Source organism: Scardinius erythrophthalmus (genome assembly GCF_964197995.2).
Source record: "Scardinius erythrophthalmus genome assembly, chromosome: 7".
In the NCBI taxonomy this organism is placed as follows: domain Eukaryota; kingdom Metazoa; phylum Chordata; class Actinopteri; order Cypriniformes; family Leuciscidae; genus Scardinius; species Scardinius erythrophthalmus.
In genome coordinates this window covers 22208212-22228750 of record NC_138227.1, presented here as the reverse complement: position 1 = coordinate 22228750, position 20539 = coordinate 22208212, and the positions used below count along the sequence as shown (strand labels likewise).

Sequence of the window (20539 nt, the reverse complement as noted above, 5' to 3'; positions counted from 1 at the left end):
TGTCTCGAATCCATTTATTTAGTGCCCCTTTCTGCCAGTGGGTGGCGACTTATTGAATTGGTTATTGAATGCTCCCGTCAGGGGTAATAAATATAGTTTTTAACATTCGTAATTCTTCTTCTGCCATCTTTCTCTCTTAGTTCTGAACTATACCAACTCATAAGATGAATTGAACTGTTCATTCAGTTTGCACGAACGAGATGTCTCATTTAATTTAGGTTGTTTACTTTTGTTTACATTTTCTCGTCAAACAACAAACGGAAGTCATTTATTAGCAATGGAGAGTAGTAGCCTACGGGAGCTGTGTGGCGTATGCTGAATTTTCTGAACAAATGTAAGCTTTGAATGCTTTAAAATCTTTTGCGACTAAACTGAATAAAGCAGTCCAAACAAATGGTATTTATTTTAATCGAAGGTATGAGCGCAATCAAAGTGAGAATCATTAATATGGAAGGTAATTGCTGCTTCATGACCAATTTGAAAGCTCCAAGCGACTGCCACTAGGGGGCGAAATGCTTTAGTCGTATCAGAGCCCGTCTACGGAGAGCCTTGGCACTTCCTATTAGCCCAGGGGTCGGCAACCCAAAATGTTGAAAGAGCCATATTGGACCAAAAAAAAATAAAAAAATCTGTCTGGAGCCGCAAAAAATTAAAAGCCTTATAAGCCTTATAATGAAGGCAACACATGCTGCAAGTGTCTATATTAGCGTTATTAGCCCCCTAGTATCAAAATGATAAGTAGGCTACAAATACATAGTGAGCGTTCATGATTATGTTTATTTTCCCTGCAGCGCATCCTGGAGAGAATGACGCACCACGTGACTACTCTGCTGTACGATCGTGCTTTAAGTTTAACTTCCATTATAATTTTAATGTATTATGTTTCGATTTATTTATTCGTGTATTATGTTTAGATATATTGGACCAAAAAAAAATAAAAAAATCTGTCTGGAGCCGCAAAAAATTAAAAGCCTTATAAGCCTTATAATGAAGGCAACACATGCTGCAAGTGTCTATATTAGCGTTATTAGCCCCCTAGTATCAAAATGATAAGTAGGCTACAAATACATAGTGAGCGTTCATGATTATGTTTATTTTCCCTGCAGCGCATCCTGGAGAGAATGACGCACCACGTGACTACTCTGCTGTACGATCGTGCTTTAAGTTTAACTTCCATTATAATTTTAATGTATTATGTTTCGATTTATTTATTCGTGTATTATGTTTACAACGTTGAAAAACTTTAACCCTTTCACACGTAAGTTTAAAATGTTCTGACTGACCCGTGAGTTTTTCAAGGCGACCGTTATTTAGAATGTGTCACTTTATGGTTTCCATGGTGACGCCTCATTGCGTGTGACGTGACACACCGCAGCAGCAACAGAGCTGAATGAATGATGATCTGCTTTTGTCATTTTTCCTTTTTTATTCAAAATATTCACAAATTTGTTAGATATGGCATGAAATATCTGATATTCCGATTGTCAAATATATGCAATTGGAAGTGTTTTGTTGTTTAAACACACCTTTATAACGATCGCGTTAGTTGAGCTGTATGCGCGATGGGCGCCGCCATCTTAGTTTGTGCCGCAGACGCAGTTCAGAGAATCGGATCTGTTGGATTTACAACATGTGAATTCATCCACTTCTCCCGAAATACATAAAAGTAAGTGGCTGGTGAACTGGGAGAAGAATAGAGTAAACTTTAAAGTTACTTACACAATGTGTATCTGATATGAATAAAACGTGTCTAATTATAATGGAAAAGGATTATTATTGCCTCTTCCTTTAACATCAGTGTGTATTTTACAAACTCTAAATGTATTTTTTTTTTTTTTTTTTTGTATTTATATGTCTGAAACCTAAAATAAACATTATGTGGTTGAAAACACTGAAAAGTTGTGATATATGACAGCTCTGAGCCGAGCGCGCCTGTCTCTGGCTCAGCGCCAGCCAACGCGTGAGAGCACATTTGAATTTAGCAGTTGATCACGTCATGCACTGACCGTTCTAATCACACCGACCGATGTGATCGTACGTGCGAAAGGGTTAAGAATGTTTGTCATGTTTTTCCTCCTACCGAAATTATATTAAAACAAGAAATATTTTTTCCATTTTCATATTTTTTAAAAAAGCTCCAGGGAGCCACTAGGGCGGCGCTTAAGAGCCGCATGCGGCTCTAGAGCCGCGGGTTGCCGACCCCTGTATTAGCCCCATTGTATCGATCTTGGTTGCAGTTCCATTAGAATTCCACTGGAGGTGATCGCGGGCGAGCGCAGACTGAATGTGAGTCTATGGGGCTAGACGGCTAAATTTGTCTCTTTCCCAGTAGCAGTTTTAACATTAAGTGACATGGCATCTGACGCACAGAAGCCAATGGCACATGTCACTATGCGCATTGGCACATCCGGTGGCACATCCGGTCTTCATTGGCACGTGCCAGTGGATAGTGGCTTGTGTCACTGACATTATTGGCATGTGCCACTGACATCGCGACACACTGACACTGACATGACACCTGACTGACACCGAGTCGCGGAACATGCCACCGTGTTGCGACACCTCCAGTAGTGACTGACAGATTAATCGAACACCTATAGCCTACTGACGTAATTGTGCCATAAAATCCTAAATAAATAGCCTAATTTTGTGATATTTAAAATATCAATTAAACGAATTAAAGTAGGCTACATTAATGTTTTTTCAAACGTGTTATTTATGTCACGTCTGTATTTGATTGGTATGTGTCACTGAATGTTTTGTAATACCAGTGCTACTTTATGTTGTTTATCTCGCAAAGTCACAAACTGGCCATTCTAGGAAAGACACGAAATAAATCTATCATGGGTCACTGAACAGTCGCGTCCGTTACTGTAAACCTTTATTTTTGCGTGATGCTGCACAGACGCACGCCAGTAGGTGTCAGTATAAGTGAGTGTAACACTGGCCAGCGCAAGATTCTTATCTGTGGCTTAAATATTTCAAAATAATTGTATCGAATTATGTATGTTGTAGGCTACACATTAACTTAGCGATGTTATAAATCATATTTTTTGACAGCATAAAGCAAATTGTTATGCAAGTGGCATATGACGCAATCCATTGGCACATCTCACGTTTTAGTGACACATGTCAATATCCACTGGTACATGTGTCACTAAAACTGACATCTCTTTATGTTGTGCCACCTCCAGTAGTGACACCTGCAGCTGTCTGCCGTAGTATAATGTAGATTATGTACCATATGCACATCGTTAATTTGTAGAACAAAAATGTATTTTATTTATTGAATAATTACATAAAATTATTTTTTAAATATTAAAGGTACCGAGGAAGGTCCTGCGCGACCGAACGTTTGTTGCACTGAGGACTTTTTTGCACTTGTACAAATAAAGAATATTGCTAGTAGCTCGGTATACTCCTTTTCAGATACATAGCCTAACAAACATATGATTTTTAATAATTAATTTGTTTACACTTTTTGGAAGGACTTGAAATATTTAAGCCACAGATAAGAATCTTGCGCTGGCCAGTGTTACATAGTTACAATCACTTATACTGACACTGGCGTGCGTCTGTGCAGCATCACGCAAAAATAAAGGTTTACAGTAACGGACGCGACTGTTCATGCGTTATTCGTAGTGACCCATGATAGATTTATTTCGTGTCTTTCCTAGAATGGCCAGTTTGTGACTTTGCGAGATAAACAACATAAAGTAGCACTGGTATTACAAAACATTCAGTGACACATACCAATCAAATACAGACGTGACATAAATAACACGTTTGAAAAAACATTAATGTAGCCTACTTTAATTCGTTTAATTGATATTTTAAATATCACAAAATTAGGCTATTTATTTAGGATTTTATGGCACAATTACGTCAGTAGGCTATAGGTGTTCGATTAATCTGTCAGTCACTACTGGAGGTGTCGCAACACGGTGGCATGTTCCGCGACTCGGTGTCAGTCAGGTGTCATGTCAGTGTCAGTGTGTCGCGATGTCAGTGGCACATGCCAATAATGTCAGTGACACATGCCACTATCCACTGGCACATGCCAATGAAGACCGGATGTGCCACCGGATGTGCCAATGCGCATAGTGACATGTGCCATTGGCTTCTGTGCGTCAGATGCCATGTCACTTAATGTTAATACCGCCTCTCCTCTTTCGTCCGATTGCCGTTGAGAAATCTCAGAATTTATTGTAGGTTTTGCAAGTTCAACATGGGTTATAGGTCGAAAGTTAAATGAATGAGTACTTATGTCCTTTTGATTTCGTACAGGTTGAGTTGTTGTTGCCCATAACACACTAGCATTCTGCTAATGAACGCTGATTGGTCAGTGAAGGACTGATTACGACCAGAGATACCGCTTGATGGCATCGTGGCACTGAAGCAGGACCAGAAACAAACTAAACAAAAACTCGTCTAGCACGTGTATTTACTTGTGTCAGCTGTGTTGTCGATGCCTCGAGAGAAAAGAAAGTGCAGAGCGCGAACGCACCAGAGTGACTGAAGGATTGCCGTACAGCAGTATCTTTGGTCATATGATGTGTATGACGTCATTGACATTTTAAAAGACTTTTTAAAGCAAATAAGTGACTAAAAAATCTAACACCCAGCAATGTGTAATTTCTTTGCATCTCCTTTCGAATACAACATTCAAATTACTTGACAAAAAATTATATCCTGAGAAAAGTGAATTTTGATTGGTATAACCAGAGAATGTCTAATAAGGCGAGAAGTTTCATTCTCAGTACACTTCCGGCTTCTGAACTTCCGGCTTCTGAACACTTCCATATGAGGGCGCTCACAGGACGAGTGCAGAATGAATGGAGGTCTATGGCGCTTTAGAGCTGGTAAGTCCCGCCCCTTCCGCTAACCCCACTGGACCTTTAGGTTGAAAAAATCATCAATGCAAGTGAATGGGAGAAAATAATTATTTTCTGGTCCCGTTTCAATTGTGCCATGAATGTGAACATATGTTGTCTGTGAATTTTTAATATAATTTTTCGTGTGAAGAATGCTACAATTTAGCGGGTAGAAGTTTGATACGGTTAGACTTTGTGTGAGAGCACTTTGTGGACTACAACTCTTCGCTGCTTTCGACGCGTTTGAAACGTCACCACCACTCGCACACGGACACTAGCTCACGGATCCCGCTAAACATGGCTGTGTCTTTAGTGCACTTCACCGCCTTCTTTCAGGGAGAGGACAAAATCGTGGAGGTTGGTGAAAACCACGGGTAAGTCAACTTTATGGGGTGACGTCACATAGGCGACATGTAGTCTTTCTCGTTATGTCTTTTCCACAACTGCTAGCCGAAGAATCATACCATATACTGTCAAACTCGTAACATGAAAAATTATATAAAAAATTCACAGACAACATATGTTCACATTCATGGCACAGTTCAAACGGGACCAGAAAATAATTATTTTCTCCCATTCACTTGCATTGACGATTTTTCAACCTAGAGGTCCACTTGGGGTTTTACGTATGGGCGGGACTTACCAGCTCTATACACCTCAAAATCCACTTTTCTCAGGATATAATTTTTTGTCTAGTAATTTGAATGTATTCGAAAGTAGATGCAAAGAAATTACACATTACTGGGTGTTAGATTTTTTAGAGTCACTTATTTGCTTTAAAAAGTCTTTTAAAGTGTCAATGACGTCATACACATTGTACGACCAGAGATCCTTCAGTCACTTTGGTGCGTTCACGCTCTGCACTTTCTTTTCTCTCGAGGCATCGACAACACAGCTGACACAGGGAAATACACGTGCTAGACGAGTTTTTGTTTAGTTTGTTTCTGGTCCCGCTTCGGATGCCACGATGCCATCAAGCGGTATCTCTGGTCGTAATCAGTCCTTCACTGACCAATCAGCGTTCATTAGCAGAATGCTAGCGTGTTATGGGCAACAACAACTCAACCTGTAAGAAATCGAAAGGACATAAGTACTTATTCATTAAACTTTCGACCTATAACCCATGTTGAACTTGCAAAACCTACAATCAAATCTGATATTTATCAACAGCAATCGGGTGAAAGAGACAAATTTAGCCGTCTAGCCCCATATACTCCCATTCATTTTGCACTCATGGGCGATCGCCCCCAGTGGAACTCTGGTGGAACTACAACCAACATTCGGTACAATAGGACTTAATAGGGAGTGGGTAGGCTCTCCGTAGACGGGCTCTGGTATAGCGCCATAGACCTCCATTCATTCTGCACTCGCCTGCGAGCGCCCCCGCATGGACAGAGACGTGTTACTGCAGCCAGTCCAGAAACCGGAAGTAAGCAGAGAGTTCCAATTCTCTTCCTATTAGACATTCTCTGGTCGTATGGCATGCGAGGGTGATAGAAATAGTGGAAAGGCGGCTTAAAGGGATAGTTCACCCAAAAAGGGAAATTCTGTCATTAATTCACGCGGACTTAAATGAAATCGGACAGCTTTCTGTACTCTCTATTGACAGCCACACAACTAGGCTACCACTTTGACACGTCAAAACGTTATAAAGAGATATTAAATCTAATCCATATGAATTGAGCGGCTTAGTCATTTTATATGATGAACAGATTTAATTTAGGCTTTTCTTTTTTTATTTTACTTCTTGAAGTCTAATTGGTAGTTGCGTAGCTGTGAATGGAGGGACAGAAATTGCTCAGATTTCATTAAAAAGATCTTCATTTGTTTTCCAGAGATGAATGAAAGTCTTAAGGGTTTTGAGCGACATGAGGGTAATTAATGACAGAATTTTCTTTTTTGGGTGAACCCTTTAGTGCCGCCAATACACTACATGACTTTCATTGCTGTTCTTTTCACACCACACAACTGTCTTTTGTCGATCATCACCTGTGTGAACGAGCACTGATTTGCACCCAATTTCAGGCTTTTGTCTGCTGTCTCCAATTGCTATCGCCGACTGTAAAATCATGGCTTAAATCATGTAGTGTGTGGGCGACATAAGAAATGACTCATTCAGTGAAGGGGTAAATGTGTGGAACTTAAAATATTGAACTTAAAATATTCATTTTAAAGTACAATTTGGTTCACAAATGAAACACCAAAACTGTACACACCAGTTTTGGTACATTTGGTAGTTTGGTCGACACTTGCACATATCTTATACTGAACCTCCAACTTCTGACCACTCAGTGTGCTTATCAAAAGCAATTGCATGTCTATTTAAACTTGAAGAGGTCAAGGGGATAGAATAAACCACAGATAGCCATGGATATCCTTCTAGAATGTTGCACTTTGGACTAACTCTCGTTTAGCAGAGTGGGGGTAGATTGCAGATCTGATGTTCTTTTAAACTTTCTCAAAAGAATTCAGAAAAAAGTATCAGTTTCCACAAAAATATTAAGCACCACAACTATGATGTTAAAATACCCTATATAAAAAATAGAAATTATTAATTAAAATTGTAATAATATTTCACAATATTACTGTTTTTTACTGTATTTTTGAACAAGTAAATGCAGCCTAGGTTTACATTAAAAAAATCTTACCGACCCCAAACTTTTGAATGGTAGCGCACCATCAAAGTAACCTCTTGAATTCAGATAGTCTCACAATTTACTTTAGTAGTAAAGTTTAGTAATTGTAGTGTATATGTTTTTTTCATCATAGTGTACTACAAGCTTGCATTCCATGCATTCTCTGAAATTAACCAGAGGGGGGCAGACAAACACTGTTAAGATAATCGGTATCTTTAGTATACAATAAGTTTTAATAACATGGAATCATGAAACGACATTGTTTTAAAATTTTTGAATATGTTGTCCCATTCATAATAATAAGGCAGTGGAAATTCCTTAACTATGTTTAGAATGTCCAAATCCTTTGAAGGGATCAGATTTATCAGGATAGAGTGACATGGACAACAGCCTCTGTGAACTCATCTGGGAACGTTTGAACTCCTGCACTGTGTTAGTACTTGTCGAAAGCACTAAAAAAAAGTTACTCTGTAAGTTCCTCTCTAAGGTGAAACCAAAATGTCCCTTTCGTAATCTCTGTAAACTGCATTTTCCCTTCTTTTACATGTTTTGGAGGGCTCTCTTGCCCTCCTGTACTGCTTGTGTAATCAGCATTGGTGGACCTTTGAGCAAAACAACTCTGTTTGTCAGACACTGATGTGACTTGTTTTAATAGCAGTTGATGAGCAGGTTTAATAGTCTATTCAAAAAACTCTTTTATGGCTGAGCTTGTCGGAATGTCTCTTGGACTATCCCAGCTGAAAATAATAGGTTATGTGTTTTATAAGTTTCAAAGAAAACAAATAATGCACAACTTTTCATCTAGATGTGTAGTAAATCATTCTCAGTATAAAATGATACTTGAATGGGAAAGATGAAAAAATTGAATATGCTTAAAGATGAAATGTTTTGGGTAGGTACAATTGTTTTTAAACCTTACTATAATGCATATATCTTCAGGGCAGTCTGAACTATGAGAAAAAGGTTACGGCTTTACATTCCTAGACCATAACAAGTATTACCTACAGGCCATGTCATCGCATTTTAAGTTCTGTCAAAACAGACTCCAGCCAGAGCATAAATCACATAACTCGGCTCTATTAATCTAGCAATAGCAAAGCTTGAGTGAAAGACTGGCTCTTTTAATTGCAGAGAGCTGGCTCAAATAATGCTAGTCCTCTGTCTCTGTAATGCTGTTATACAGGTATCAGGGCGACTAGCCTTGAGCATGGCATCTTACCCCTGAAAGGCCACGAGTGATTTCAAATCCCCTGTGTCTTGTCAACACGCTTTCATCTGAACTCCAGTTAGTATCATTAATAGCTCATATTTCACTCTTCTGGAGTGTTCTGGTACCTTCTCAAAAACAAATGTGAATATTAAGCATTTGCTACAGGAAGAATCAATGCAAACATGATTGTATGATTATAATGTCTGTGGCTTGTTGTGAAGACTTCTGTAGTCTGACGTTAAGGTGCGCTCGCTTTGGTAAACCTGAAAGGGAAATCATTAGGGTTGTTTACTTGATGTTAAATGTGGAAGAAATGAGGTGCAGGCTGTAAAAAGTCAGTTTGACTCTTGCACCCGCTGACTGTCACCATGGAGACAAGCCCATCACAAATATAGCAGTACTGACTGAGACAACTTTCATCTTAATCCAGGTAGTATTGTCTTCATGCGCATTTATTTTGATGAGCAAGATTTCGTTTTACAGCAGAACGTTTAAAAAATTAAGGCTTGTTAGAAAGCGATACACAGGGTATAACACAGTGTGCTCAGTGTCTTCTCTGCATTTCTCTTCTTCTCTAGCTTGCTTCATAATAGTTGTGTAATAAACCTGGCATTACATATTACAAATATTGTTGGGTCTTTGACGAATTGTGTTTTAGTCATTTTGGATAAAAGTATTTTCTAAGAGTATAATTGTTAATGTAATGTATTGCGCATAATGCCTTTTAAAAATATATATTCATACAGCTTGGTAGAAGACTGAATGAAAGCGTGTTTATTTAGTTCGGATTGGTTCTGCTTTCTAACTCTTTCTGAGAATGATTCATTTTTTCTGGGCCGCCTCTTACTTTTACATCTGTAGATGGAGCACAAGCAGCCAGTGCTGTGGATGGTGAGTCAGGGAACGAAGAGAGATCAGCCCATCCTCCCCTGACAAGACACAACACCCATCTTTAACACAACCTCATCAAACCTCAGGCAACCATGCCAACTTACAAGGGTGAGTGCAGATCAAGAGGCATGTGTCAACAATGTACTGTTGTACTCTTTTACAAGGGCTTCAATGAAGGGCCAAGGAGGTCCCAGACATTTCCATTACACTGTTACATGTGCCTGCAGCGATTGTAGCATATAGTTTGGGAACCCCCTGAAATTAATGTACTGTAATGTAAAAGAACGATTGTGATGTTTCTTAAAGCTTCAGGAATGCAAATGAGCGGATGAAATTATGTAAATGCATTTGTTTCAAGTCATGGTCCTCCAGATACTTGCAGTTAGTTGTGGGCAGGGTTATTATAGTTTAGAATTTTTTTTTATTTTTCAGTTTAGTTTTAGCTTTTTCTGAGCTTTCTAGTTTAGATGTCAGTTTATTTTATTTTTTATTTATGAGTCAAAATCTTCTAAGATCTAATTAAATGCAACAAATCATGTAAAAGTAAAACTACATTTGCTCAAACTTTGATAATTGCCTTATAGTCTTTTAAACAACTGAGAAGATAGTGATCAAACTACATTTTATAAAAATCACTTGTCAAGTTTATAATATATTACATCAGCATATGAGTAAAATTGGATGACTACAGGGACTCGGTCTCAAGATCAATCACTTAACAGTTCATTTATTGGCAAAATTATATATATATATATATATAAAAAAAAAAAAACATCAGTCAAGAATAAGACTTAAAATATTCAAATCAGGAATGTCAGAATCAGAATGTGTAGTTCGTGCATAAAAATTTTTTTTCAAAGTTTTTCAATTGGATTGGTGTTTATTCTCATTAGCATGCAGTATGAAGTTTCACTCAGTTCCCTGATCAGTCCGATTCAATTTCAGCGAGTGAAGAACAAATTAATACTCGTGTGTGTGTGTTATGTATTATGCACGTTATTGTCTCTGACAGACAGCATGTTGAAGCCGCTCAGGCCACAATTTTCACCCTCTTCTTGGAAAGTGAAGAGTAATGTGAGTTTTCCAGAAAACTCCTGAATCTCTGCTTCTCGTAAATACTACAGTGTATTGTGCACGTTATTTTCTGACAGACATTGATGTTGTGTTATTCAAATGATGTGGATTTGAAAACAGATGGATCATTAGGTAATACTTATTTATTTCTTAGCCAGCAATTATTCAGTGAAGTGATTGATGCCCATGAGTGTGTTTATGCCGATGTTTATAGTTCTAATAGTCCGAATGACTGCCAGGCTAAGTTTTTGACGGACGTGATAATGTGCGTGAGGGGTGAACCATGATTGAGTTTTGGGTAATCATAAAACATGCTGGAGAGACGTTCAAAATGTTTTTGCGTATTATTATACTTGTTTTACGGGATAAAGTTTATTTTGTGGCTTAAATAAATGACATGTTAATCAGAGACTGACATGTTTGGCTTGTCAAAAATGTTACATTCGGCTGTCGCAAATTCGTTGACTTTTTAGAATAAAGTAAATTTTTTACCATGAAAGGAGTGGTTTTGATGCACAAAGTTGTTTTTTATTGTCTCTTATAACAAAAATATTTTATTAAAACCCATGAAAATGCAGATTCTGTTGTAAATAATAGTGACACTTTTTAAAACTGTTGTTTCATTATAACCCCTTGCAGATTTTGACTCTTATCTTATTTTTAGTTATCTTAGTTGTAGTATTTGGTCTTACTTTTGCAACTACATGTCAAATAACTCTCATTAGAGTATTAGTAGACTGTCAGAGGCCCACACGGAAAAAAATGAATAGTTGAATAGTCGTTTTTTTTTATATATATATATATAATATTTTCTTGGACTATTTTAATGATGTCTTTACTAACTTTTCTGGGCCGGCAGATATCAATTACCTATAACAGCATATGAAGGAGTGAGCCAGCTCTCAGATTTAATCAACAATATCTTAATTTGTGTTCTGAAGAGGAGCAAAAGTCTTACGGGGTTGGAACAACATGAAAGTGAGTAATTACTAACATAGCCTAATTTTTGGGTGAACTAACCCTTTAATGCAGTATTTAATTTCAGACTGATATAGAGACTTGGCCTTTAAAACCCTTAAATAGGCCTTAAAGGGACAGTAAGTAGGAATTACTCCCATCTAGTGGTGAATTTGTATTTTGCAATCAAACTAATTTTGCTCTCCAGCGCCTCGCATTTTCAAATGCGCGTTGCATCTACGGTAAGCGATATGTACCAAAAAGCTATGACAGGATGTCTTCTAATAGCACCTCGTCGAGTTTTCCTTCAGGTGAACTGGTTTGTTATTTCAAACAAACTACAACTTGACACAACGAACAAACGAATGTTACAGTTTTGAACAAACAAAACTTACAACCTTGTTTATAGGACCTTCTCTACTTTACTCAATAGCTGCTATTCATCAAAGAGCCTGTTTAACTTTAACTATGTTCTACTGTCTATATCAGTGTTTCCCAACCTTTTTTCAGTCAAGGCACCCTTTGAAATTTTTAAAAAATGTGTGGCACCCTACACTAGTGTTGTCACGATACTACTTTGATACTATACCTTGAAATGTGCTGGGTTTTTTTTTATTTTATTTTTGATGTGCACAAATAAATGACAGATAGGCTAACATAAGATTTTCTTCTTCCTGTTCCTTTTTTTTCTTCGTTCATGCATGTTACAAATGAATGAATGAATTAAACATTTTTAATTTTATATAATATATAATTTTGTTATAATTGCACAAGATAGCTTGTTTTTACTATATTTTATGTAGCCTAATAATTTCACAGTAAATCTCCAAATTAATGTAGAAACATCATAAAGACAGTATATTTCAAATAATTGTTTAATGGCATCTTTTTATGAATGAAGTGTTATTTGATTCTGATGTCACTGCTGCACTGTCACATGTGGATCCCACACGCGTCCCATTTTCTCACAACTCTTAACGTTCATTTAAGACTTTATTTAACTAATTTAAGACTGCTCTCATGAGGATAGCCTACTCAAAGCGAAAGCGCGAAAGAGAAGTCGAGTCTGGCGCGCGTCATGTCAGCATCACAGGACAGCGCATTCTCTTTTGTATTTTCTCGCTTGCATGGTTAGAAGCATTTGCATGAAGAAGAACGTGATTATATAATATAACGATAGCCAAAGGATGACAGAAAAAAATGCTGCTTTAATTGCGTTAAATATTTTTAACGTGTTAAACTGACAAACATTAATCGCACGCATTGCGTTGACAGCAGCACGGAAATAACCGATGTGTTTATGTGAATACGCGGCAAGACGGACGTTGTGACAATGTTTTCGTGTGTATTTGACTGTAAGCGCATCAATGAAAAATAGGCAGCTTTATGTGGACGCACTGGGAATAAGGCACAGGAATAAAATCATGCGCAAGCGCAACCTCCGCAATTCAACGGCGAAAACTTATGATTTGCATTTTTATTATAAATTTGTGCGCATTATTTGTTGTTATTAGAGACTTCCGACGATCCGAGATTGATGGTAAAAAATGTTTTTTTTACACAGCACCCCTGCTCTCGCCAGAAGCACCCCAGGGTGCCGCGTCACCCCGCTGGGAAACACTGGTCTATATAGGCTAATTAAAAAATAAAAATAAAAAGCCTGTAATTAAGACCATTGACTTACCTGTCGAGAGGAAAGCAGGCAACTTCAGCGTCTCTTTTGAAAGCTTTCTCCTGCATTAGCTATCCCGACATAAACCCTTGTTTTTGTAATCTCCGGTCACGTTTCCTTTTACGGTCTTATTTTGGACTTTTTCGACGAAGATGACTCGTTATCCTGTGACTTAACCGTGAAGTGCAGCCTTTTAAACTTGCCGGGGCAGTGACAAGCGCCTCTCACTGCTCTGCTCCTCCGCTTCTGTTGACTTCAGTCACGTGACGCGGGCTCTGAACGAAAACGCGTTGTGGAAACGCGTTGGCCTACTACTTTTTGTCCCTCTCTGCTATTATAGTTTTTCAAGATGGCGGAACTACATGGAAGCCTCCGTGGACCTACCCGTCCTATGTATGTATAGATAATAAATTCTTCGTTTACGAGGACAAGTCAGATCATTGGCAGAGGTATTTGGACACCATTGAGGACATATTTATGAATAAAAATATTAATTTTAGATAATAAAATACCTAAAAAGATACATATTGTCCCTTTAAAAAGTCTTCTGACTTGAAGTCAGATTAGCGCCATCTGTTGAAAGAAAATAAAATAAAACATGTCATTTCATGGTGTTACCACTAGATGACTGTATAGCTCTCTATGGAGAGGCTTGTGAATTCTCTAGTAGTTTTTGGGCAAAATTACTTCCTTTTAAGATGTGGATTTGAATGTATTTTTATTTTTTATTTTTTTAATTCTCAAATAATACTTTTTGTCAAGGTTTATAAAAAAAGAGAAACATTTTTTATTTTAAGTATACATGTTTTTGCATTATTATTACTACAGTCAAACCTGAATACAGAGAAAGCATTTTGTTACATGTAACATTAAAATTCAATACAGAATTTACAAAAATAAACAGGCTTTATCACAGCTTAATCTATCTAGATCTGATCTCATTTCAACCTCTTATTTCAGTCTTCTGACTCAATTATGCTGTACGGTAATAGCCCATACCAGTTTATTTTTGTTTATAATTATGTATGTGTGTGTTTGTGTGTGTGTGAGTGGGTGGGTCTTTTTTGCACTATTGATGTTTTAGAGTTTCACCCCTTCATTGCTAATTACTTTTTTTCTGCATCGCGGCCAATTTGTAGAGAATGTTTGTGTTTTTGTCAATTTCCCATTAATTTCCTATATGGTCAGTCATTTTTTTTACGACCAGTAAGCCTGCTCGAATCATGCCCTCAATTTTTTTTGCGTTCACATTCCAAATGCCATAAAAGTCACCAAGTTTTGTACCATTCCGATGAAGCTGTGATTTTTTTAGGATTAAAAACAGAAAATGTTCTGGTCAAAAGTGACCGAAGAGCACCTGAGGGTTAAAGCTGGTTTACTGTTAAATTTGTATAATACCTTCATGGAGTCATGAAATGTATTTTAGCTTAGCTTCAGTTTTTCCCAGTTATAGTTTTTATTTGTATGTCAGTTAACAAAATGTTTTTTTCTTTAACAGTGTATATCAACACTGGTTGTGAAAGGCGTGAACAAATAAAAAAATAGAATAGGACAAATACTAGCACTTTCATTAAAGCATTAGTGGCCAGTAGCCTACAGTGACATACAGCTAAAACATTTTTCCAAAGAATGTTGTAACAAATTCATGTTTTCCATGTGGACCTCTAATTTCCCTGCATACTTCTCAAGCCTCACCACCCCTTTAAAACCATGTATCCTAATAACTGTGTCACTGACTTCTAATAACTGCCAGAAAGCAGCTTCTCATTATCTAACTTCAGACTTAAGATTTACAAATCTTTAGACAATTCACAGTTATGGCCGAGCTATCTCTAGTTCTCTCAGCAAGTGCACGGCTATCTAAAAGGACCGTGATTTATACATGGCGACTGATAATTACTAGTGTCTAACCATTCGTCAAAAAAAAAAAAAAAAAGACTATGGGGAAGGGTTTTAAGAGTATGCTTGAAGTTTTCAGTACAAGACAATTAATCTGCCAACAATTCTTGTAAATCACCAGTGTTTATGTGTTGGACTACGTCAGTTAGTCTGGGGCAGTAGGTGATTTAAGTGTGCAAATGTTTCCATTACAAATGAATCACACACTTCTGGTTGTGGAGTGCAGTCAGAGTCATGGAGTGGAACAACTGACTAAATATAAATTCAAGGTCGTAGAGAAAATGAAACACATTTATTTTGTGAACTGGTGCAAATACTGCTTCACTACAGTCTCCTTTTTTAATTTGAGTGTATTTATTTTATTTATTTATTTTTTGCTTGAGTTGAATCGAACACCCCACTCTTAAAAAAGGGCAATTATTATGAATGTATTGATTTTTCACAGGTGTTTCACTCGTATTTTGAATTTCGCATTGCATTGTGTTGTGTTGTGTTTTAGGATTAAAGGAAATTCCGTACGGATGATGGCTAAAAAGTATTTATCTATCTGTCTATCCGTTCGTCTTTCTGGACAAAGTCTTTAACCTTAAAATATCAGGTCTTTTTTTTCTGTCATGCCAGCATTCAGACTTTGCTTTTATAGTTATTACAGCCATACAGTTAATATATTGTACTACCTTATATTTAAATTACATTCTGTGTCCTGTTTGCTAACTTATTTCAAAATCAATTTAAATTGCAATTTAAAAGGCATTCTCAATTCAGTTCTGAATATTGCCCAACCTGCTTTGCTAATAATGGATTTGATGAGCTGGGAATCCATTCTTATTGTTTTGAGGGGCAGTTCAGGTTAAGTGTCCAGCTCAAGGGTGCTCTTTAACCTTTGACTCGTCCATCAGCAGTTACCATTTATAAATGACTTTTTGGCTGACAGTTTAGATATCGGGAGAAAAAGTGGAAATGTAACTTTTTAAATTCAATAAGCATTTTAGATCTAGGTAAAAGGTCTGTGATTGTTATTTTTAATATTACCTGCAAAAAAATCTGGTTATTTTAAGTGTTTTAGTTCCCGAACCTCGCAAACAAACCCCTTAATTACCAAATACATCAGTCTCTCCTTTCTGTGTTCATGACCCCTATTTTTTTCTCTCATAACCACTGAGAAAAAGCGGCAAAAACAATTACACTGACATTCCCACGCTCCCTCTGTCTGGCTGTGGTAGTCCTGTTTTCGTCTTTACTAACCTTGGTGTTTTTACCCAAAAGTGTTATTATGTTTACCAGGTCAACAGAGCTGTCCAACACCCAAATTCTCATTGATTTTTATTCCTGTTCGACTGTAAAATCCCAAAGCAGCCTATAATTAGCATGCAAAGGTTGTGACATTTTACAACTAATTTCAAATTATAGAGCAAATGCAGTATGACACAATACAGAGCCCTGTGTTTAAACAAACCTGCATTTTGGATTATAATTGCACAACAAGAAAAGGAAGAGGATGTTGTAATTCCTACTTAAGCAACTATATTTTCCACTAACAAAAAACGATTTGCCTTTCACTGCATATCTGGAAAACACCCCACGCCCATGAGGGGCATCAAGTCAACACATACACAGCCAAAAACAGTAGTTTTACAGTTATACAGTAGTTAAATGACTAACCCCTCTCAGCAACTAAGAGTTTGCATAACTTCAGGTGCTTTTTGTCTATATATATATATATATATATATTTTTTTTTTTTTTACAATTTAACAATGCAGATTAAGCTGCAATAAGATTGGTCTTGATTAATGTTTGAATAGACTTGGTACAGGTAATTGTTCTGCTAAAATTGTGCTATATTTAAAACTTGGTTGGAAAATGACTTTATCACACAGTAGTTTGGTATAATATGAGCTAATCTATTGTATTGTTTGTAAAATGACAGTCAAACCCATAAACCTAGATGGCTGAAGTCATAACTAGGCAGTAAAAGCTGGTCAGGAAGGAAGCAATGTCCGAAATGGTGCCTTATTTCTTGTTTAAAGGTTATTGCACCACCACCCACTGCTGATATGATCTTAGCTGTTAGATGGCATTCTTGAGCCATTGGTTTGACTGGAGGCTTGTTGACTGTAAAATAGGCACAGCCCATGATAAGATGGAACGCTTTTGCCATTATGACCGGTCTGTCTAGTGGCTTTTTCAGTTGATTGTGACTTTGTACAAGTTAATTATCATTGAACCTGTGGATTGATTTGTGCAATATTCCTCACTGAGTGGGACTGTAAATAAAATGTCATTGCTTCTAAATAGAAAAAATTTGGTAGGGATCAAAAAGTTGGATGGTTTTAAAATGGATGGCTCAAATGATAGAAGGAGGTCAGTTAATTAAAATTTCACAATATTATCCACTTTCAGTGCAAAAAGAACAAACCTGAGAGTTCAAGTAGGGGATACACAAGCCGTTTGTGAGTGAGAATAAAAAGGCAACAGCACCAAAGCCCTTAACTCACAGTCATCACAGGTAATAATTGTAAATTATCTGTGTTCCTTTTCCCCAGCTTTGAAGTGAGGTGGCTACTGTCTGTTCTTGCCCGTAGGAAGCGCACATTAGATTTATGACTTTGCAGACAACCAAATTACACTGTCCCTCGTTGCAGCCCAGGAAGGCCAGTAATCGCTTAATACACAACAGCTAATTGTGACCATACAGAGATATAGAGTTTATGTGACACATGATAAGTGTTTTTCCATCCCTCTGGCAGAGAAGAGGTGTAAAGGCAAATTGGTAAAAGAGGCTTATCTGATAAAGCTGTAATTTGTCATAAATGTTCCCATTTTTCTCTCAACACCCAGGACACGGCTTAGACAATGTATCTGGATAAAGGTGAAGGAAAACTAGCAATGAAATTCTTTTTCTCTGTTGTCATTTATGCATTATGAATGATCGATGTTTGAATGGTTCAGAATTGGGAATTCTATACAGGGTTCTCAGCACTTTCGTAGTTACAGTCTTCTGCAGAGGTTCTTTTTGTAATTGTTGTTCTATTTAGAACCATTTTCTGTGGAACAACCCTTTTATGCTGAATTGGTTCTTTGTGTTGGGGATAGGGTCCTTTATTCCCACCCTTTTGTTTTTAAAATCTGTAAAACTGTCAAAAAATTCTTTCAAGTAGCTTTTGACTGGTTTTCTCGAGCTCAACCACACAAACTGTCAACACACTCTCTAGATTTGAACTTTTAATTGGTAACTGGTTGCAAACTGAAAAAAAAAAAAAAATCATCTTGTTCTTTTTAGAACCCTTTTTCCTAAAGATGTAGTTCTCCCAAATATTTTGTCTTAATTTGCACACCCCAGTGTCATTCATTCATTTTTATTAATGGATAATAAAAATTAAGGTTCCAAAAGGAGGTTTTCACAGGGATGCCATAGAAGAACCATTTTGGGATCTCCAAAGAACCTTTTGAAAAGAAACATATTTTGTCTTAGTGTGAAGAACATTTTAATAATCCGAAGAACCTTATATATATAAAGAACCTTTTGTGCAATGGAAAGCTTATATGGATGTTGAAGTTTCCTCGGAACTATATGCCAATAAAGAACCTTTATTTTTAAGAGTGTATCCCTCTGAGAAATGTTTTTGCATTTTACAATAAATAATGAATGAACTGTGATTCCATAATATTTACAAGGAAGAATCATGTCTGCAATATCAATACTTAACTGTCAAAGCGTCAAAAACAAATATAAAGCACCTCATTTTCACACACCACAGTTACGTGCATCTGTCAACTCTGCAATTGTCATTCCTCGTTTTCAGCATGGTATAGTTGGAAAGATCAGATCCTGTGTGTTGAGGAGGTGTGTCAAAGCCTGTTGACTGATGTCTACGCTTGCCTGGAGGGCACTTGTAAACACAGAATACACCTTTGCTCACGTGACACATCTACAGATTGCGTTTAAAAACCCCTCTCACCCTCTCTGAGACTGACAGATCTGAACTGGTAGGTGAGGAGAAGATTTCAACATGTGGATGTTTTGCAAAAAGAACTGTTTGTAGTTCACACGGACCGTAAGAGTTCTCATCTCTCATACCAAAGCCAAGATTTGTGTTTTGAAGTAGACAAAAGTCAACAACAATGAGTTTGGGCAGCACCAGTACAGAATCTGAAATTTCAGAGGATGAGATGGAAGATTGTCCTTTTGGTCAGGATGACGACTGTGAAGACGAAAGCCCCGGAAAGCTTTGTTCAGAGCGCTCGATGTCATCCGGCCCAAGTGACACGGAGGACGTCAAAGCAGTTAAAAGCCGTTCTCGGCCCAAGAGGTCCAAAGCACGGAGAGTCGCTGCCAACGTCCGAGAACGGAAGCGCATCCTGGACTACAACCAGGCCTTCAATGCATTGCGCACTGTCCTCAAACATGATCTTAGCGGAAAGCGCCTGTCCAAGATCTCCACGCTCCGCCGTGCCATCCACCACATTTCAACTTTGTCTTTGTATCTGAGGACACATTCAGCCACAGAACCACACGCACCTCCGTGTACCCATATGGAGTGCTACCGGCAGCCAGAAGAGAACAGTTCCCTGTCTAGGAAGACCGGAACTTTCCAGGAACCGATGGATAACTACATTCCCCATCAGCGGGAGCTTACAGTCTCTACAGAGATGTATCAGGACTCATCAAACTCGACACCATCTCAACACTACAACCACTGCACAACCAACAGTCAGGGACACTTTGGTCACCACTGGGAGGACCAAAGCAGTGACTGCTACAGTGGAGGACCTGGATATCAACATGGGACAAGGGTCACCTTTCATCAGAACCACATGGAAACTTATGCAGATTCTGCTAACCCGTCTCTGGCTCTGCAGCTGAGTCACCTTCAATGTCATGGATACCAGCAGTTTCTCAGTATGCACTAACTTGTCTTATGCTAGTTATGTTGAAAAGCATTAGAAATGTTTTAATATAATAGTTTAGATTCAGAGTATATTTGGATACATTTCTCAGGTTAAAAAATATACTGTATATTACAGCAAATGCCTGGTAAAAATGGTCTTTTATAAGTATTAGTTTATTGTACATTGTAAATAATATTAAAAAAAAGTGTCACAAAAAAATTGAATTATTTTGTTGTTGCATTAAGGCTGGCTTCAAGATTTTGTTACCACCTTTTGTTTTTGTCATATGCTCAAACCCTCAAATAAAGCAGCTTATTAAACTGACACTGGCTCTTTTCAAACCACTGTCCTTAAAAGTACAAGTATCTTTTAAATGTAAATGTAATGCAATTCATGTACTACCAATGAGATATAAAGTATTAAGTGCAATCCAAT

The 20539-nt window shown here is 37.5% G+C and overlaps 1 protein-coding gene across 1 annotated transcript; it reads left to right on the top strand.

Annotated features, from left to right (window-relative positions):
- Positions 1 to 19336: 19336 nt before the first annotated feature.
- Positions 19337 to 20125, top strand: LOC308694279 (uncharacterized protein; the record flags this gene model as incomplete). The annotated part of the gene is made up of 1 exon (XM_081371738.1): positions 19337 to 20125. One exon carries the CDS (start codon positions 19337 to 19339, stop codon positions 20123 to 20125), a length of 789 nt encoding a protein of 262 aa, XP_081227864.1.
- Positions 20126 to 20539: the final 414 nt, after the last annotated feature.